The following is a 21,082-nucleotide window of genomic DNA, read 5'->3' as shown; positions in this document are numbered from 1 at the left end:
GCGCCACCCTCTGTCCGAATAGTGATATTGCACAGAACTACCATCGATGGGATGAATCTCCCCTTCAGTTGTGATAATATCAGCAATGAGAATAAATGTTCTCTACACGCTGAAAAGACAACTAAGTTTGAGTTTGGAGGTTTAAATAACGCGTTAATATTGTGCCACATTGTGCTACTTGCGATATGAGCGACGAAGAAGAAGGAGCGGATGTGACGTAGGAGCAGTGCCCCACCATAACAAACGTGACGAAAGCTTCTGTGTGAAGTTCAATAACTAATCGTTTTCTTTGTCCTTATGCAACACCGCGTGGAAAAGCTGAGGGACTTCCGCGGCTGGTCCCGTTTTGCAAACTTTGCCTAAAGAAAGTTATTTTTATATTGAACTAACGGAAAGGATAGATTAAAGACAGCATGGCGAAACGAAAAGGGTGCGCGCAGGCAGCGGCCGATCCGAAGCAGCTGAAGCAGGCGCTGACGGCCAAGAACAGGGGAGCAAGGCAACGCGCGAAGCCCGCAGGTATGGACTCAATGTCGGGATTAAAAAGGACACCAGTCAGTCAGGATTGGTGCTCATTTCCGCCCTGATTCCTGAGTGCATGCGTGTCTGTCCCAGATCGATGCCCCCACTTCATCAAAACAGGAAACTTGTTTGCATGAACAACGTGCTTCTGTGTTGTGCATGCATGTGTAAATTATTCACTGTAAAAATACTTGTTGCTGCCTGCATAAGCCTTCAGTTGCGCTTCGTTGTTTGCCATCCTTCTCTGCCTGTAACACCCAGCTGGTGTGTCCAAATCTCTGCACGTTTTAACGCTTTAAATGTATATTTAGTCTTTGTTGTAGTTTATTCAGAACACATACAGTAAGTAATGTGCCCTTTGCAGCATATTTGAATAGTCCTGCAGCATCCATAATAATAATAAAAAGACTTTTTCTTCTCCATATTTAGTAAATTATGTGTTTTAATTCCTCATTTTTTAGACAGTGATTCGCAAGTGACACACATTTACATAAACTTTGTTCCATTGCTGTTAGAGGAGGGCTGCCACCACTGCCATTGTTATGCGTGATTTGCAGTATATTGTGTTTAATTATATTTTTCTTTCAATGTGGTAGAAAAATAACTTTTGCTGTATCCTCTCACCAGATGTCCAAAATGATGTTTTGTTCAATTTTTGTTATTTTGATTGTTTTTTCTATGTTTGCTTAGTTTTATTGATCTAATTTATTAATTTGGTTTCACTTAATTGATGCAAAATACATCATCTTTAAATTATATAAATAATTTATTTTGAATAAATGAATAATAAAAGATAACTACTCTTTCAACTGGGTAAGTTGAGAACGAATGAGCGGTAGAAGGCTGAAGTGTTCAGTTAGCAAGCGTTTCTTCATGTCTCTCCTTCAAGGTAAGGACATTGAAGAGGAAGAGGATAAGCTCGAGAGGAAGGTCAAACCCAAACGGCGTCCTTCTGCAAAACCAACAATGGGACACGCCCCTTCTACCACATCCACGATCACTGCTGCTGTAAAAACCAGTAAACACTCTCAGTCCCCAGTGAAAGAGGAGGAGCCTGACAGTGAGGTGGACTTTGAGATGGAAGCCACAGCCGAACCCGCAGTCGTCATGAATCCCAAGAGACCAGGAAACGAGGAGGAAGAGGACAGTGAGGAAGATGAGGATGATTGGGAGGAAGTTGAAGGTAGATTAGGGTTCGCCCGAAAGCGGTGTTAAGATTATTGTGCATGATAATAACCATTGTGTATGTTGATCGTATTGATCAGAGCTGAAGGAGCCACTGGGTCCAGTTGAACCACCAGAACCTGTCCTGCCTTCTCAGACAGTAGAGATCGAGATCGAGACTCCAGAAGTCAGGAAAAAGTAAGTGTTTACACTTTTAATTTTATACGAAATGTTTGTGAAATTGATGTCTCGCATCACCTGAATTTAAAATCATGTATTTGCAATTTTAGAATGATTCCTACATCGGCTGTGGGCCGTGTCCACGGTGTCTATCGTGTTCCAACTCTTGAGTTTTATTTTTAGTGGCCACTGTGAAAGAGCGTGTTTGACTTTTGGCGTTCATTTGATTTAAATTTGCGGCTCCAGCAGATGCTATGGAATCTTTAACACTGGTTTGGTGAGGTTCTCTGGGCTTTTGATGGATGTCGGCTGAGTTTAGTTTTGTCTGCAATCGCACACGTTGGAGCTGCGCTGTCTGCTTTAAGCTGATGATAATCGCTCATTGGCAAGGAAGAAGAAGCATGCAGAGTTTGAGACGTATCTGAGGCGGATGATGAACCGATACAAGAAGGACGTGCTGGTCAACTTGCACAAGGTGCGTCATCGTTTCTTAATCCCACGACTGATTTGAATTCACCTCGGGGGGTGTCTGGTCATTACAAACCTTTCATGGTCTCTCAGGTCCACCTCATGTGCCTGATAGCCAGCGGGATGTCCCGCCATCGTCTGTGCAGCGAGCCAGACCTGCTGGCGATCACTCTGTTTCTGCTGCCCACGCACTTCACTTTGGTTAGCAAGGAACGCATCAACCAGAACTACCTTTCCGGACTGCTTAAATGGTGTGTGCTTCCTTGTGAAGTAGGAAATGCACTTCTAGAATAATCGACCTTGCCTTTTTAGCAGTGACTCGTTTGGTGTAATTATTACTGCTCTCTTTCCGTTTCTGTTTTCATCTCGTCCTGCAATATGTGCCTTTCCAGGTTTGGAGCCACATTCACCATCAACCCCAGTCTTCCTTGTGAGGAGCGTCCAGACCCCAGGGCTCTGATCGAAAGACGGCTGGCCAGTCTGTCAGCTCGTAACCACCAGGAGATGACTCATGTTAGTGTTCTAGTCAGCCAAACTAAGTACAATGCAGTATGTTGAGCATGCAAAGTTCTAATAAGCTGTATACATTCTAAAGCCCTTGAGTGGTTTGTGTTTCCTGCAGCTCTTCCTGCTGGTGCTGAGATCTCTGCAGCTCTTCTGCCGATTGGTTCTTTCTTTGCAGCCAGTTCCCCTCAAACTCCACCCTGCAAAGGTAATCGTATTGAAGTCTTCACAACAGACTGCTTCAACCTTTTACTTATTTTTAAGCTAAACATTTTATAACTCCTTCAATGACGCAGCAAAGCTCATCAGTGGAAGGAAAGACATCTCTTCTAATCTACTAAGTCTTTTTTTAGGGCAAAGGGGCTGCTGGTGCTCCAGGAAAGAGCACCACAGACCAGAAAACCCCTAAGACCAGCGCCCCTGAGCCAAAGGTGTCTCCTGGCACCAAGAGACCAGCAGCAGGAAGGAAGACCAATGTGGAAAGAGGAGGAAAGAGAGCAAAGAGGACAGAATTAAAGGAGGAGGTTAAGGAGACGGCTTTAGCACCAGGGGGACAGAAACCGAAGAACTTAAAACGGCGCAGCGTAGCCTCAAAAGTCAGCTACAAGGAGAGCAGCAGCGAAGTGGAAAATGAAGAGGCAGGACTTAGCGATGAAGACTTTCAGGTGGCCAGTGAAGACGAGTACAGTGCAGATTCAGAGAGCGGGGCTAAATCTTCAAATGACAGGAACAAGAAAGCAAAGAGCGAACCAAATGTGAACAAATGCAAAAATGCCACGACCCCAATGAGGAGGAGTGGTGGAGGGAAAAAACAGGTAAAGCAGGAGGAAGAGGAGGGAGATGGCAATGAGGGGAAAGGGTCAATGAGCCATGTATTAAAGCATAGGAGCAGGAAAAAGAAGCAGGGTCCTGGAGCTGACGAGTGGCTGGAGGTGTATATAGAAAAAGACTCTTCCTGGATTTGTGTGGATGTGGAGCACGGGGTAGGGTTGCCTTCCCTCTGCTCCCAGAATGCAACAGCACCAGTGACATATGTGGTCTCGGTGGATGGAGATGGATTTTTGAAAGACCTGGGCAGGAAATACGATCCCACCTGGATGACATTGTCCAGGAAGAGGCGTGTGGATGAGGAATGGTGGCAGGAAATGCTTGAGCCATTCCTGGGACCTAAGGACGAGAAGGACGTAAAGGAAGACAAAGAGGTAAGACAGATATGACAGCTGAAGATGTGTTTGCTATACACTCACTATGAACGTACTTTTGCTTCAGAGTGTAGAGCGGACAGAAATGACGGACGCTGTCCTGCAGCATCTGTTTGCTATCTGGCACAGATGTTTCATACGAGTGCCTGAGAACTGTGTTAACTCGTAGAAAAAGGATAGAATATAGAACCTTTAACATCTTTCTGTTTTCTCCGTGTTGGTTACGTAGCTCCAGAACAAGCTGGTGAACAAGCCGCTGCCAGTCTCGGTGGCGGAGTATAAGAACCACCCTCTGTATGCCTTAAAGAGACACCTGCTGAAGTATGAAGCCGTATATCCCAGAACGGCCACGGCGCTGGGATATTGTCGAGGCGAGCCAGTTTACTCCAGGTGAGAGAAACGATCAAATAAAACGGTTATTGAATCTGTTCCAAGATGCACTGAATGTCGTACTTTCTTTTAGCGCAGGCGTGGATGCTGATCTTTAACACAGCTGGAGTCAAATCAAGAGCTTTGTCCCCGTTCAGGATCAGCTTTAACCCTGTTTAAAAAGCGCAGCCTCGTTTCGCCGGAATTTGCCTGATTGGGCTGATGTGCAGGGAGATTACCTGCATTTGCTAAAGCGAGCGTCCGCGTCCACCTGGTGGCGCTCTCATATCACTCGCAGCAAAGGATGTCTTGTTATTGTTTTTGAATGCTGATGTCTGTTTGGGAATTGTCGACATTGGACTCAATCTCCAGCAAATGAGAATTTGTTTTGCTTTGTTGTTTGATAATGTGTAAATCCTGTCTTTCCTCAGGGACTGTGTTCACACCCTCCACTCCAAAGACACTTGGCTAAAAGAAGCACGGACAGTCAGACTCGGAGAAGAACCATACAAGGCGAGATGGAATACTTCTTAGTTTGTCTGTTTGCTTCTCTTCTTTTTTACTCTTCAACCAACAATCCTAAGATCTGAGTTTGCGTTCCTTGAATCTTCTATTTTTCTTGTTCGTGGTCTTAATCTGCAAGATGTTTGACTTGACCAAAGAAAGAGGAATGTTTGATCTTGAAATCAAAGTGACCATGAGCTGTTCATTTAAATGGAAATCAAAGCCCTTCAACAATCCTTTCCAACATCTACGTGGATGAAGTCTTGTAAACAAACAAACAATCTCTAAGTATTCAGAGGAGTGATGCTTTATGTAGCCACAGTTTCGTGAGGATATCCTTAACTCAAGGCGTGGATCTTTTTTCCCCATCTGGTTGAATATTATTATTCTTTCCAAGCCATTGAAGAGATTAAATTTCTTCTTGGTTGTATTTTCACAGTCACTCTAGTTTGTTTTTACAGAGAAGTACTGAATAGCATGACACAGGTATTATTGCCCCTGGATCTAAAACTTAAAAGCGCTAATTGTTGGTAATTATTAATGATCTGTGTGTGTAACCATCGCACCGTGTCTCTCTGTCAGATGGTAAAGGGCTTCTCTAATCGTTCCCGGAAGGCCAGGATGATGTCTGAGCTGCAGAATGAGAATGAGCTGCCTCTGTTTGGAGAATGGCAAACTGAGGAGTATCAGCCACCGATCGCTGTGGATGGGAAGGTAACTGTTTACGTGAACCCGAGTGGCGACTGAACGGAAAGGCGAAGACACGGCAGAGAAACTGGACCATAGGTTTCGTAAAACAACCGGAGCGTTTGGAAATAAAAGCGAATGATGTGAAAACTAATGCCATATATATATATTACATCAGTCTTGTTTTCTGTGTCTCTTGCGTTCAGGTTCCCCGTAACGACTATGGTAACGTCTACCTGTTTAAGCCCTGTATGTTACCGGTGGGGTGTGTTTACCTCAGGCTGCCCAACCTGCACCGTGTGGCCAAAAAGCTGGACATCGATGCCGCCTCTGCGGTCACAGGATTTGACTTCCATGGAGGCTACTCGCACGCCGTGTAAGACAACAGAGTACATCCCCAGCTAGTACAGCATCAGTTCAACACTTGCTATTGATGGCCCACCTTGCGTGGCCATAGGAAGAGATTGTAATGTTGGTCATCCATAAACTATGGTTTTGGAAGTTTGCCCGGGTCTGGATTTAGTCACCGGCGACAGGGATTTTTTTTGCCCTGCAGCCGGTGATGAAATCTCGAGCCAGAAAGATATAAAATCTGTTTTATTAATGTCTTAGAGAGCAACAGATTTTATTTTATAATTTGGGTTGAAGGAAAAAAAAAAGTTCTGGATTCTTTCGTGTGTGTTTCAGGACTGATGGTTACATCGTGTGCGAAGAGCATGAGGAGATTCTCCGAGCAGCCTGGGTGGAAGAACAAGAGCTTCAAAGACAGAAGGAGAAAGAGGTCTGTCTGTAGTGAACCTGACTGATCCTCTGACGATACTCCTTGTTTTGAGCTAAAAAGCTAATATCATTCTTTCCTCTCAGAGAAATTTAGTTACTATGAATCAGCTTTTGTATGAGAGAACAATCATGTGCAGGTGGTCCTCGCTTAGTGGGTGGACTCCAGCAATAGCCGGAAGCCGGATAAAGAATGTAAAAACAATTATATTTACATACGTCTCGGCCTTTTATACTGTACACATGCACGTTCTCTCTCGTAACTCCGCTGCCAGTGCATCCCGCTCGGCGTAACGGCGATTCCTTGTCGCTAAACGCATACTTTTACATTTTTGAAAGCCTGTCGTAACTGCAAGTCGTCGTTAAATGAGCACATCGGTAAGTGATGATACCATCTGTATTCAAAACCACATGAGCCCTCTTTTCTCTCCCCATTGTAGAAAAGAGAAAAAAGAGCAAACTCCAACTGGACTCTGTTGGTGAAGGGTCTCCTCATCAGAGAAAAGCTGAAGCAGCGCTACGGCAAGAAGAACCAGGGACTGAGTAGCCTCGCTATGGGACAAGAGGCCGACATGCTTTCTTCTGATGAGGAGGCAGATGAAGGTGGAAGTCATGGAGCTAAGACTGCTTCTGAAACTCTGGCCATGTCCTGGCCCCAGAACCGACAAGCAGAGGAGGAGGATGGGAGAACCGGTGGACTGAGGAAGAAAAGGGCCAAACAAGAAAAGAGAGGACAAGAGAAGAATTTGTTCCCCTTTGAGAAGGTTTGAGGTCTGCGATCTCAAAGTAGACTCACCTGTAGACGCTGTCCTCAGCTGGTAACTCCTGACATTTTCCAGAGGAGATGTTCGTCACTGCTTAAAAGCAGAAGAGTGTAAACGTCTAGCGGGGTCGAGGGAAAGAGGAGAAGAGTGATTCATCGTGAACTGATCTCAGGTTTTATCTGAGTGGTGACTTTAATCATCAGACCAGCTCTCCCCACACACTCCCCACTCTCTCCCCACACTCTCCCCACACACATAATAAACCTGATAATAGTCTAAATAACATTTGCTTTCTGTGTTCTTCAGTATCATGTCATCAAAGTCTGTGTGTGTGTGTGTGTGCACATTTTGTGTTGGATACTGATGCATCTGCTTCAGACATAATCACCAATGCAGCAGATAGTAATGCATAGTTTATAAAGCCTTCGTCCTGTGCTTGACATGCTAAAAAGCACTTTGGGTTTCCTTCTCGTTGCTGTGGCACCTACAGTTGCAGACCAACTTCTACCCCCTGGGCAAACAATGTAACAGCAAGGAATAGTAATAGTTATTGCATTGTGATGATGTATTCAACCAATAAAGCTTAGGCGAGATTATCTGGTGTGTGAGAAGGTCAAACTATTCACAATCTAAATATTGACATAAATATAGTTAGTTTAAATTCTCATTCATAATCCTTGAAGGCTGAATCTGAGGCAACTAGAATTCTGCAACCGGTGCATCTCTTTCAGTTTAACAACATAGCAACCCTCAAAATGGGGCATTAAAATCTAATATTTTTGTCTGTCCTCTGGATCAAATCCAGAAGACATTTTTCATGATGGTGCATATCGGGCCCCTTTATGACTGTGATTTTTTGAGTGAATTGAATCCATATATTTACAAGATATGATTTTTTGAAAAAACCTCCATTATAAGTTAAATTCGGATCTCGACAAACCCATGAGACACGAGTTCCTGAAGATGCTGCTTCCTTCCCTGAAGAGAGGGAGGAGTCTGAGATGAGAAATACGGACGTGACGTCACAGGTAAGTAGCTTCCGCCTCCCAGCCTAGCGAGTGGAGCGGCGTTAATCGCACTTCGGGTTTCCCCTCATATAAAACTCCCTTCTGGCTTTTAACGTGGGTCGAGCTGACGCTATTCTTACAGGTAATTGTATCCGACTGTAACCAGTGAAAATACGTTTATTGATATTTACTTCTGTGCACCAAACGGCCTTGTTTACATATCAATCCCCGGGCTAAAGTGGATGAGATGAAGGGGCGCAGCGGCGGGTGGGGGGGACGATAAGCGTTTTGGCTATACTGGCTAGCTCTTGTGTTGAAAATTCTTATTATTGCAGAAACACAACTTTTTTTTTTTACTTTTGCAAGTATGCACTTAAAGTGTCCAGCAATTTAACTCGTTAAACTCGTGAGTTTGTCGTGCAGATACTTCCCTACTCAGTTTAACTACCACGATGCTAGCCTGGAAGCTAATCCGGCTAACGGTGAATTAGCAAAACGATCTATAGATTTTAATTAATTGACTTTAGTTTCGTTCACATCGGACGAAAATGTCAGCATCCTCCATCTAGCAAGTCAACATAACGTTGATTGGTGTATTCCAAAACCTTTCACTGCCTGCCCCCCCCCCCCCCCCCAATGTTATCGAACCTGTGCAGATCGCTGTGATACATTAGCCTAGCCAGACGTGTGTCACCCAGTCTGCCTATTTTTAGCCTGGACCAGGCGGAATTCTTACATTTATCTGCTGTCGGGCGGGCACCGGGACTAACTCTGCGATGACGCACTTTGACACGGGGACGGTCTCCTCTTGACCGCAGTCGCATCTCGTCACACGCCGAACAAAGCCGACACAAGGCCGCTGTGGCGTCAACTTGTTGAATCATCATCAGAATATTTAAACCCCGTTATGGAAAACATAAATACAATTGGAACGACAATGGCTCCTCGTGGCGAAGCTAGAAAAGGTTTATTAAATCGAAATGATTGGAATTGTTGGCTGTAAAATGTCAAAACGCAAAACCTTAGGCATGGGAACTTCTGCTCTATGCTGGATTTAATATTTCACAATTTGGGCAAAATTCAAATAATTCCATAAAAAGAGAATCAATATAAAGCTGTTTTCTGTATTTAAAATTCAACACAGTTATGCAAACCATGTTGGGGCAGCTTGCTCCCGTCTCATCCTTGTGTGATAGTCTTTCACTGTCTGTTATCTGCAGCTGTGAGTATCTTCTTCAGTTAATCCTCTAAACCGTGACGTTAAGCTTTAATACATGTCTCGTGTTCTGCACACGTTTAACAGATTTGCATTTCAAAAGGCTGCTTACAGCGTAGGACCGTAGCAAAGATAATGATGAGTAAAAATGTGTGCAGCTGATTGTAGGATGGGAGGAAGGACGCTTTGTCATAATCAATAATTGAGCCCCACGGCTTTTCAGTCGTAGGTCGGTCAGTTCGTCGACAAGTTGCACTGGTTGGTACAGAAACCAGATTCAAGAGACACTCGGGTGAAACTCTGGGCAAGGTGGATGCCTTCCAGTCGAAATAATAGAATTGAAATGTAATAGTTATTTGTAACGGTGATTTTCTTTTTCTCCGTATTCATTCCTCCTCATTGGTCTTGTTCCCTCTCCCCAGATCGGCTTGTAATCAGCTTCCCAAATGAGTGACGGGGAGTGTGACTTCTTCTGCTTCTTCCGCTGCTGCTGAGTGCAGACTCTATGCGCCTCAGACAGACTGGAAGGGAGGGCGTCTCTGAACGGTGTCACGGGCGGGAGGACGGGGGGCGTGGGGAGACTGCTCCAGCTGCAAACGAGCTATTTCAGCCAATCGAAGCGCTCGGATCCGACGGGTAGGCCGACTGTCTACCTGTCCGGGTTATTGATTCAGTCGACTGGATGTCCGTGGACATGAACAGCCAGGCGTCAGACAGCAACGAGGAAGACTTTGGGGCGAACTCTGAAGAGGAGGATGATGATGGAGGAGAAGAGGAGGATCAGGGTGATATCGCCGGTTACTACGAAGGCGTGGCCAGCGATGTCGAGCAGCAAGGCGCCGACTCCTTTGACCCGGAGGAGTACCAGTTCACCTGTCTGACCTACAAAGAGAGTCAGCGGGTGCTGACGGAGGAGGTGAACACTGTGGCTGCTGCGCTGAAGGTGAGCTCCAGCCTGCGTCCAGCTTCCGTTTGTGATGCTGTGTTACCCTGGAAACTAATCAAAGCGTTCCTGTCCAGGACCTGTTTTTGCTGGTTTGTGTATTTACAGACCGATACAGTAGACATCGCTTTCTCTCCTGCTGTATTTTACTCCGCTGCGCCACAAAGGCGTAAACCTAGAAAAGCTTAGAATGACGACTGTTGGACTTACTGATTTGAGACGGGCAGCAAAGGCAGTAGACTCAGGTATTAACCAAATATTCAGGTAGTGACTGTCCTGACTGAATGATTACATTTGTAAAAAAAAAAAAGTGAAGCAGTCTCAGAAAACGTTTTAAATCTGAACCACTCTCCTCTCTAAACGCATAAAAAGTTGGAAGTAAGGTGAAAGAGTACACTGAATGTTTTATTCTAAACCTCCTTGAAAAGATAATGCTTATGACCATTGTTTCTTCCTCTACTACTTCTCGCTTTCACTTTCTCTTCCACTCTCTTTGTTGCAAATACAGTTTAAGTAGATGCTCTTGTTAAATGTGGTTTATATTATTGCCTCTATTATCTTGCAAGTAGCCCGTCAAGAATCTTCATGTTGCTCAATAATAATATGAACTATATGACGTGAGGTTTTAAAAATGGATTATTGCATTGTCAGCCTTAATAAACCAATTAGGAATACAGTGGGGAGCTGCATTTAGGGCTTGATACAAATGTATTATATAATTTCCATTGCTGGAATAATAATTTTTCAGTGCTTTTGGCTTTCCAGTGCTCTCCATTTGTGAGTGTGTACCATTTCTAAGATGGTTCTGCAGCTACAATGGGAATCTTCCATTCATGAAGCATTCCACTTGTTATCCATTAAGACAGACCGACTGGGTTCTGAGTGCTTTGTGTCATTCCAGATTAGCTGACATTCAAGTCTCATCAGGGAAGCCTTTTGCTGCTTTGAGTGGAATGCCATCGATGTAACTTTTTACTCCCTCTCTGTTCTCTCTCTCTCTCTCTCTCTCTCTCAGGTTTTACCAGCAGTGGCAAAACTAATCCTGGTGCATTTTTACTGGCAGGTTACACAGATATTGGACAGGTATTGTGTCCCCTGCTTTTTCATTTTCATTCTTGGACTCTCATTATTTCTTTCTCGGCTCGTTCTTAATTTGGATCCATTTTACACCGCTGCACTGCAGCTTTAACGTTTTCCTGCCTCATCCTCATTCATCTCTTGCTTCCATCTAGGTATAAATCGAACTCCTCTCTCCTGTTGTCAGATGCTCTGGTCCAGCCCAGCACCATCTGCAGATCAGTCACTGTAAGTAACAAACCATATGCAGTAATTGAAGCATTACTTGTGCAGTACAGTTTTTATTAAAGATTCCGGATTATACTCTTTTTTTCCACAAGTTAAAGCAGTTCCCAGACACTTATATGGAATATACGCGACAGCCTTTGGTCAAAATAGCGAACGGATGCTGCAGGACAGCGTCCGTCATTTCTGTATCAAACAGCTCTGCCAGAAAAGCCTCTGAGAATGAAAACAAAGCTAAACGTGCGTGCACGCAATGAATGTGCATGCATGTGCGCACGCATCTTGTGCACGTTTTTGAACTGTGACGCCACAGTAAGAAAGATTTCTTCCCGAAGCGTTTCTGTACTTGATTGCAAACTACGCGGGATTGACTGGCTGGTTTATTTCGCTGTTTTTGGGTTGATAATGACCCAAAGCCACCATGATAGTAGTGTAGAATCATGGGAAAAGTTTTTCATAATATGGGACCTTTAATTCTTCAGTTCACATTTCACAGATTTAATGTCAAGCGTATCCGAGGTAGAAGGAGAAAGATAAGTGCTGTTAGAGCCGGGTCCTCGATTCCGGTCTGACAGTGCTTGGCAGGTCGTTTCCCCATTGGGGAGGGCATGTTCATGTTTGTGTGTCCGTTTCAGGCCATTCAGTCCCTCCAGTGTGGAGTGTGTCTTCAGGTTGTCCGGAGAGACTCCCTGCTGTCGCTGCCCTGCCAGCACTCCTTCTGCAAAGCGTGCTGGGAGCAGCACTGCACTGTACTAGTCAAAGATGGCACGGGAGTGGGTGAGTAGAGGCGCTGTGCGAAGCGTCAGTGCTGCTATGGACGATGCCGGCTCCCGCGTCCTTCCTTATATCTGTCTGTTCAGGCTTTCGTCTCAGTCTTTAGTCTGTGTTCCTGTTAGACCAGCAGGGTCTGTAGACCCCGAGTGAACACGGTGACCGAAACCTGAGATGTCGTTTTGTTTTTGTTCTGTCATCGACACTGAAGCCAAAATGTGTCAAAATGAAATCATTAAAGGTGCAGGCTCCTTGTTTCCAATATTTTCATCAGTCAGAGTGTTGCTAATGAGGGAGGCATATCAGATCAGGTTTATCCACTGAGGCGAGGACTTCTGTTTTATACAGCTCTAAATACGTTTTGTAAAAGAGCCGATTAACTGCCGACTGAGCGCCGGCCATGAAGTCATTTAAATAGCGCCTGGCTCCTTTGTCTGGTGGTTCAGTAGAAGATTCTAATGCACAAACGCAAACCAAGAAATACAAGAAGCAAGTAAAGAATTGAGTAACAAACCAAACACCTCTGCCTCCTCCGCCTTGGATTCCGTCACAATGATGTGATTTTTTTTTTTTCCGTGAACAAAGACGACACTAAACGTACCTGCAGCGTCAGTGACCGGGGACTCCTGACATTCTGTGTGTGGGTCTGTCTGTGTGTGTGTGTGTGTGTGTGTGTGTGTGTGTGTGTTTCAGGAATCTCGTGTATGGCTCAGGACTGTTCCTTGCAGATGCCTGAAGACTTTGTCCTGCCGCTGCTGCCAACAGAGGAGCTAAAGGACAAATATAGACGCTACCTCTTCAGAGACTACGTTGAGGTGTGTGTGTGTGTGTGTGTGTTGTGTGTGTGTGTGTGTGTGTGTGTGTGTGTGTTGAGTCTGTGGAGGTTTGCATCTGTTACGAGTGAGACTTCAGAGGCATTCGATAAGAAGAGAAAATCATGAACATGTTTTAACTCATTAAAGTCCTTCAAACCTCCATGAAATTTGCGTTTCATCACATTTATCCCTCTTTTGGGACGTCAAAATAAGATGGCAACTATTTAAAGATTTTACCTCATTAATTTATCATCAATACTCGATGCTTATTTTATTCCACCCAAATGAAAGCTACGACTCTTCTTCTAGGATCTCCCTACCAACTCTACCATCAAAGCAATGCACTAGCAATGGTGATTGTGTGTGAATGGCTGCTGTATTAGTCCTTGATGTTGTTGTCCATTGAGCCAGTCCTCCCTCACTGTTTTCAATTGGACTAGCTCTATTGACATATCACAGGGCAGCTACTTCAGCTGCTACACTGAACGTGTCTTCTGTGATGTTCAAATGAAATAAAGCAACAGTGAATGCCGTGTTACAGTTCAATAATTTGTTCTTCTGCAATAAGGGTATCTTTTAAAATCATTTTAAAGGTATTAGAAAGGTCATGAAAGTCATTTCAAGTGTGCTCATTGTGCAGATACTGCTGCTCTTTGACGTTGCCCGTGTGTAATTTCTAATCCTTGTGTCTTGCTGCCTCAGAGTCATTTCCAGTTGCAGTTGTGTCCCGGCGCAGACTGTCCCATTGTTATTAAGGTGCAGGAGCCGCGGGCGCGCAGGGTGCAGTGTAGCCGCTGCAGCGAAGTCTTCTGGTAAAAATCACACTAGACACAAGTGTCGCTACTGTTTAACTGTGTTGTAAGATTCAATTGAATCATCTTGCTGATCTCTTAATATACATATACCGTAATTCCCGGTGTACAAGCCGCTACTTTTTTCCAATATTTTGAACCTTGCGGTTTATGCAACGACGCGGCAGATTTACGTATATTTTCCCACTTTCGTTACGAGCCGTGTTTCGTTAAAGCCTATTTATTTTCGTTACGAAATTAACGCCCGCCCGCCCGGAGGGAAAGCCCCGCTTGCGCGTAGCTGGGGAGATCCGCGAGAAGGGCCCGGCGCGCGTCCAGAGTCGCCACCGCCGTACCCGGTCCCCGCCGCCTGCCCGCCATCCGCTACGCGGCGTTGGACGCGCCGCCCCGCGGGGAAGGAACCCGCCCCTCGACCTCCCGGGCGTCCCCACCCCAGCCGCACCACGCTCCCGCGGACGGAGGATGAGGGGCACGGGGGCAAGGGGGACGGGGACACCCCGCCAGGTGGGCGCGCGCGCCGCGCAGCCTCCGACGGGCGAAGAGGGGAGGGCGACGGGGCGACTGCTCCCCCAGCCGCGGCTCGAGCCCAGCCCGACCGACCCAGCCCTTAGAGCCAATCCTTATCCCGAAGTTACGGATCTGATTTGCCGACTTCCCTTGATCTAACATGCCAGAGGCTGTTCACCTTGGAGACCTGCTGCGGATATCGTTACGAGCCGTGTTCCGTTAAATATCATTTGTTTCAATGTACCGGTAGACACCTGCAGTTTACGAATATGTGCGGCTTATTTTTGTACAAAATAAATATTTTTTTAAAATTCAGTGGGTGCGGCTTTTTCACAGGTGCGCATAATAGTTCAGCAATTACGGTAGTAACTTTATTGAGCTCTTTAGTGTATTTAAGCTTGATGTCAGGCGAACAAATCTCCAGCTAGTTGTAGACATTTCATACGGGTGTAAATGTTTAGCTCTTTTATATTGACAATGAATGTTGTCTTGCTGGAAAAAAGAATTTTCACGTCGGACAAATAAGAATGAACTGAGTTACTAAACCCTGATAACGAAGCTCAATGATATGTATTTGTAAAATGTGTGATCTCCTTACTCCTCGCTCGCTCTTTCTTTCTTTCTCTCAGTTTTAAATGCCGTCAGATGTACCACGCGCCCACGGACTGTGCAACAATCCGGAAGTGGCTGATCAAATGTGCAGACGACTCTGAGACGGCTAACTACATTAGTGCACACACTAAAGATGTACGGCCAAATGTGTATACGTAAGGTTGCAGATATGTTATGTGCTCTATCATTTAGCCAAACCTAATTATGCTCATCCTCCACTAGTGTCCGAAGTGCAATATCTGCATTGAGAAGAATGGAGGGTGCAATCACATGGTAAGTCACTGCGTCAGCTCCCTGGCCACCGCAAATGCTGACGAAACATTCCAACTCTAAACATGACATTAGGTAAAATGTCTGCAAAAACAGAATGCAGTGATTTGCAAACATATTTTTAAACCTAAATGTTATCACATACAGGTCAAACTGATGGAATTTACTTTATGCCGTCTGTGTCCTGCTGGGATGTCTGCTCCCAAGTCCCTGTTAACAACTTGAATGGTTGTTTTTCTGTTAGCTCAGAACAACATATTCAAAAGCTAATTGAAATGTGGACTCATCTGACCAAAGGAGGCTTCTACGTTAACTCAGCTGAGTCCATGCCCAGTGACGTCAGCAGCATGTCTGACTCTTCAGATTTATGGCCTCTGCTTGTCTTTGTAGTCTGGACTCGAATTTGTAGATTACACTGTGTGTGTTCAAGCTGTCCATTATCCATATATTGCATTCTGTGTTAGATGTATCAAAGAGTCACAGCTTCTTTAAGATCAGGGTTACGATTTAAGTCCTCAAATCTCTATTGATTAAATGCATCAATGGGGAGCATCTTCATATTTTTCAGCATTTGCCTTGCCCTTCGTGACACAAAGTCCAGTAAATGTTGCCGTTCTGATTTACAGAGATACTTGTTGCGGTTCTAGTTCATGAATTTGACTTTCTCTTGTCTTTGTTTCAGCAATGCTCCAAGTGTAAACACGGTAAGTGCGTTGTCTCCCACCGGCATGAAGCCACTGGGAACTTTGCATCCATCTAGTGGCCTGATCATCCATAACTACAACACGCTATCAAATGAGTGACTGACAGTTTTTTGTGTGTGTTAAAATAACAAAGTAATAATAATAAAGTAAATATAGTTGAGTATGGGACAAAACCTAGAAAACTCTGGATGCTACAATTTGAGAATTGGTTCTCACTTCCGTTAGAATTCCAATGTGTCTGCACGGATGTAAATAAACCACAAAGCTGATCTGAAGGCACAGTTACGCGTTTTGTTGCTGTGTGTGCTGTGTAGGTATGTTGTGGAGTTCATTAATGTGTTTTGCCCTTCTTGAAAGACTTCTGTTGGATGTGTCTTGGTGACTGGAAGACCCACGGCAGTGAATACTACGAGTGCAGTCGCTACAAAGAAAACCCGGATATTGTCAACCAGAGCCAGCAGGCTCAGGCCAGAGAGGCTCTCAAGAAGTACCTCTTCTACTTCGAGAGGGTGAGTGTGTTTTCTTTCTTTTCTTTTTTTTACTGTGGATAAAATTCCACACGTCGACGTTGTGGTTTGTTTAAGCAAAGGCCAAATGAAAAACCGAACATTCTCTAAGCAGTGGGAGAATCACAACAAGTCTCTGCAATTGGAGGCTCAGACTTACCAGAGGATCCAAGAGAAGATCCAGGAGAGAGTGATGAACAACTTGGGAACCTGGATCGACTGGCAGTACCTGCATAATGCTGCGAAGCTGCTGGCTAAGGTACGGATCCAAATTGAACTGCATCTGTGTGTAAGGTCCAGATGTAGATGAGGAAAGGGTTTGATTTTTATTAAATATTCAAATTGATATTAAAAAAAATTATACACTACTATTGTTTTGTCTGAAAAGGGTTTTTGAGAGCCTGGAAGCAATGAACTATTATTGTACAAATATGATGCACTTTAAGAGTCAAGTGGTGGTGTGATGTCCCAGATTAAATGCTACATGCTCAACTTGTTAGCAGCCAGAAAAGACACCAGTCAAGCTCTTCTTATTCGCCAGTGTCAACAAGAGCGTCATGTAGCTATATGCAGTGTCACAGTACACATGTAAGCCATGTTTTAGGTGTTATAAACTGCTGGATCAGCACTTATTCAAGAATAACAATGTTTAGCAGCTTTGTCATGCCTCTGTCTTGTTCTGTAAAAACAGACGTTACCAAACGTCCGTCTCGAGACCTAAGATAAGACCTTTGACTTTCCAGTTAGCACCTCATGAATATGTCGCCTTTGTTTTTACAGTGTCGCTACACACTGCAGTACACGTATCCTTATGCCTATTTCATGGAATCCGGCCCACGCAAGAAACTGGTGAGTCGGGAGTACGTTTGTGGGCCTTGATCGCAGAATACACATTATAAAATGTGTTATAACTGCACCAGGGCTGACCTTCCACCTTTTCATCCCCTGCGCCACGTAGTTTGAGTACCAACAGGCCCAGCTGGAAGCGGAGATAGAAAACCTGTCGTGGAAGGTGGAGCGGGCCGACAGCTACGAGAGAGGAGTGGTGGTGGGAGGGGAGGGGGAGCTGAGCGCCAGCGACAGAGGGGTAAGGACGTTTCATCTGTGCCGTCAAAAGGTCGCTTTTTATATTATTGGTAGGTAGTGGTAAAATATATAATAATATTAATAAATTATTTCAACATGATTTTCTGAAAAAAACAACAAAGGATTAACCTTGTTTGTTGTTGTTTTTAAGAGTTTTAGTTGGTGGTGTGTGAGAGAGAGAGAGAGCTATGAGGTTTATTCTTCTTGAATTGAATTAGAATACAAACAAATGCATGTTTGGTTGTTCATAAAGTGCCTTTAACAGCAGTAACGGATTTTCTTTTTGTCTGTTCTCAGGATCTTGAGAATCAGATGCACATTGCTGAGCAGAAGCGACGCACGCTGCTGAAGGATTTCCACGACACCTGAAGCTCCATCGCGACTGCGAAGCGCCAGCGCCACTCTCCTTCCTTCCTCTTCTTCTTCCTCTTCCTCCTGCTCTTGCTTCCTTCCATGATCGTCCCTCCGTGCTGTCACACTGACCCCTCTCCTTTCCGCTTCTCTACACTTGCTCATGTACATTTCCCTTTGTCTTTCCCCACTTACTGTTTTAATGCTGCAGGTGCACAGAATGGCACGATTGTATCTCCTCTCCCTCCTCTGTGTCATCCTCACCTCATGCTGCAGGGTTTCCGCTTCATAGCATCCTTTTTAAATTTTGGTTACGCCTGTTTCAGTTTCAATCATGAAGGTGGAGCTTTGAGATTCTTGTTAGAAAAGAAAAAATACAGTATCATTTAGACACTGACGGAAGCAGCTAAAAGCAACATGTAGCCTCTGAGAAGCGTGTTAGCGTCTGAGCTGTGATTCTCCAAACATTATCGCTGTGCTGCTGGATTAAACATCAGCAGAAGAATGGAAACGCATTCATCAACAGCCGAGGATGATGTGGAGGAGGAATCGGATTCATTTGGTAGTTTCACACAGACCGGAATGAGTAGCGGGTTCTTGTTGGTGCCTGTACCTGTAGCAATACTCGGGTAAAGATAAGGGATACTTTTCCTACATTGAAATTTCAGTTAAAATCCTGTTAAGAAATGAGCAACAAATAAACGACGGCACAGGTGAGAGAAATGTCTGGTAACGTTTGTGGATTCAGTTTATTTCCAGTAGTCATTACAGAACCTGGGAGTGTTCTGCCCTGGTTCTGTCTGGAACGAGCTTTATCAACCGGAACATGCAAATGGATGAACGGTGGAAAAACTCTCAGCGGCGTTTTATGGAGACCTTTCATTCGGGTTTTTACATAAACATGTATATGGTGTGTTTACTGTGGACGATGTCGACCACGCAGTCCCTCATACTCCTCGAAATACTTTACACAATGCACTATTGTATTACACACTGTGTGATGCATGTTCACGAACACAAAAGACTATAAAACATGTGTCTAGATAATATTTTTAAATTCTGTCACCCCAATAAACACAACCACCTCTGTTTGTTCCTGCCAGCGAGTTGCTATAATCATTACGGTCCCAACTAAAACTGCAGAGTAGCTTAATCCCAGTTTCGTCTCTTTAGATCGTCACGCCAGCATCGTTGCTTGGTTACGTTCAGCTGATTTGGATTTGGACTACGAGCCGGACCTCTTCCATTGGTCAGTTTAGATTGTTTTGAGGCTGCAAGTTTAAGCTCGGCTATTCATGCACACTACAGAAACATGCGTTTACATGGCATTTGCACGCACACATCAAAACACACACAAGCGCAAACACTCCTTCCGAAAATAAGTGTTAATCATTAATTTTCTTCCTCCCCCTATGTTGTGCTCTTCTTTCTTTGCATTCATCCCCTCGCTTTATTTTGGTCTTTATTTCCTCTTAGATCGCTGCTCTCATTGTTCACTATTTGTTTTTGTTTTTTGGCTGGAAAATGGCTGTTGATAGTTCATTTGACGAAAAGGAAAGAAAAGAAAAATGTAATTTTCAACAGTTGTACATTAATACAGAAATAGAGTTGCTGAGTTTTTAAAACCCAGACCGTGTCTCTTGTGTGTTCATTACACAAACCCTGGTGTGGAGGAGGCTGAATATTGAATTGGCCTTTTTATTTTTGGCAAAAGGTTGGGACATACAAAGTGAGGTGAGGACGTGAGGCCAGATCAATACTGCTGTAGCCCTACCCTTGGTACACAGATGTGTATTCTGTTAGGCTGTATTCACACGTCAAATAAGCGATTACATTTAAATATACTTTCTCCATTCTCTCCTCTTTTTGATAGTGTACGGTAGTTATTTTAGGTTTGTACATGTTTCATTCAGTTTTTCATTTGTTCCTCACCATTCGTTCTCATCAGTGACGAGGATACTAAATACTAATGTGATCCAGTTATATCTGACATCTCAAGCTACTTGAGTTAGTTAGTCTAGAACCGACCTTTGCGGCACCACTTTATTTTTTAATTGCCATAATGTAAGTGGGGTGTTGGACCTAAATTACTGCCTTGCATTCAATTCAAGCTTTATACCGGGGACCATGTACAAATACATAAATTATAGCACAACTGCGTTCCTTTGAAACCTTAAAGGAAAAGCACCCAAGAAATGATCATGATGCATCTTGTCGTGCCACAGCCTAATAATGTTCCAAAATAGTCTCGACTCCTCCACTGCTCTGCTGAACCTTATCTGTCATCCTTGGAGCTCTGCAGTAACACGAGTACGGGAAGAATCACACTCGGGTGTTTATTTCAAACTCGACGGATTCATCCTGTTTTGAAACGCGTCTGGTAAAAGGTCTGAGTAGATAATTCTCTATTCACTGTTAGTTAATGTAAGTTGGTTTAAAAGTAATTTACCAGAAGAGCTGGTTATGGAGGGTTGGTACTGGAAAGGCAGAATGACAAAGCTGAGTACATAATAATACACATCAACAGTTTTCTCTAATTAAATCAATCCTCATCCAAAAACGAACTTGTAGCCCTCCCACCATGACTAAAGGAGGTTAATCGGATTGTAATTATAGCAACCAAATGTTTAAGCCTGGGGTATCTGGATTTTATATCATATTGCACACAGAAACAAACCCTGAAAGATGATAGATAGTAAAAGTTAAACATGAAATGGGTCTAAAGGTGAAGTTGCTGTTCAGTCGGTTTTGTGTCACGCAAGCTTTCCATCTGCACCAACATGGACCCAAAAAAATGGGGGTGGCGGGTCGACCGGATGTGACGTCATTTCGGAAACGCCGTCAGATGAGAGTGTCATGCGCGTGTCGGAAGAACAAGCAAGCCTGACAGGCGAAGGGCCTGCAGAAGCAGCGATAAACGTCCACGGCGGCGTTCTGTCGGGGTCGATTCCCTCGTTTTCGGTTTCGGACAGACAGGAAGTCCTCCCGGCTCCTTCTCTGCGCGTGCGTCGCGAAGAAGACGGTCGGAACGTGGAGTGC

At 44.4% G+C, this 21,082-nt stretch overlaps 2 protein-coding genes across 3 annotated transcripts; both read left to right on the top strand.

Annotated features, from left to right (window-relative positions):
• The first annotated feature begins 313 nt into the window (after positions 1 to 313).
• On the top strand, positions 314 to 7,391 carry xpc (xeroderma pigmentosum, complementation group C). Its single transcript, XM_068748356.1, has 14 exons — positions 314 to 558; positions 1,412 to 1,705; positions 1,788 to 1,884; positions 2,257 to 2,341; positions 2,428 to 2,585; positions 2,727 to 2,847; positions 2,957 to 3,046; positions 3,192 to 4,040; positions 4,270 to 4,430; positions 4,841 to 4,922; positions 5,496 to 5,627; positions 5,807 to 5,976; positions 6,288 to 6,381; positions 6,818 to 7,391. Exons 1-14 carry the CDS (start codon positions 414 to 416, stop codon positions 7,145 to 7,147), a joined length of 2,808 nt encoding a protein of 935 aa, XP_068604457.1. The 5' UTR covers positions 314 to 413; the 3' UTR covers positions 7,148 to 7,391.
• A 796-nt stretch (positions 7,392 to 8,187) lies between these two features.
• arih2 (ariadne homolog 2 (Drosophila)) lies at positions 8,188 to 18,776 on the top strand. 2 transcript variants are annotated; one of them, XM_068744668.1, is made up of 15 exons: positions 8,188 to 8,290; positions 9,787 to 10,307; positions 11,323 to 11,390; positions 11,540 to 11,612; positions 12,245 to 12,386; positions 13,074 to 13,195; positions 13,898 to 14,007; positions 15,144 to 15,261; positions 15,349 to 15,399; positions 16,079 to 16,100; positions 16,458 to 16,609; positions 16,722 to 16,865; positions 17,387 to 17,455; positions 17,565 to 17,693; positions 17,990 to 18,776. In XM_068744668.1, the coding sequence occupies exons 2-15, from the start codon at positions 10,047 to 10,049 to the stop codon at positions 18,059 to 18,061; spliced, it is 1,533 nt and encodes a 510-aa protein (XP_068600769.1). In that variant the 5' UTR covers positions 8,188 to 8,290; positions 9,787 to 10,046; the 3' UTR covers positions 18,062 to 18,776. The 2 variants fall into 2 exon arrangements, with proteins under 2 accessions (XP_068600769.1, XP_068600761.1); XM_068744660.1 differs by having other exon boundaries at positions 16,719 to 16,865.
• The last annotated feature ends 2,306 nt before the right edge of the window (positions 18,777 to 21,082 follow it).

This window comes from Brachionichthys hirsutus, chromosome 2 (assembly GCF_040956055.1).
Source record: "Brachionichthys hirsutus isolate HB-005 chromosome 2, CSIRO-AGI_Bhir_v1, whole genome shotgun sequence".
Taxonomy (NCBI): Eukaryota; Metazoa; Chordata; class Actinopteri; order Lophiiformes; family Brachionichthyidae; genus Brachionichthys; species Brachionichthys hirsutus.
This window is presented reverse-complemented; position numbering and strand designations above follow the sequence as displayed.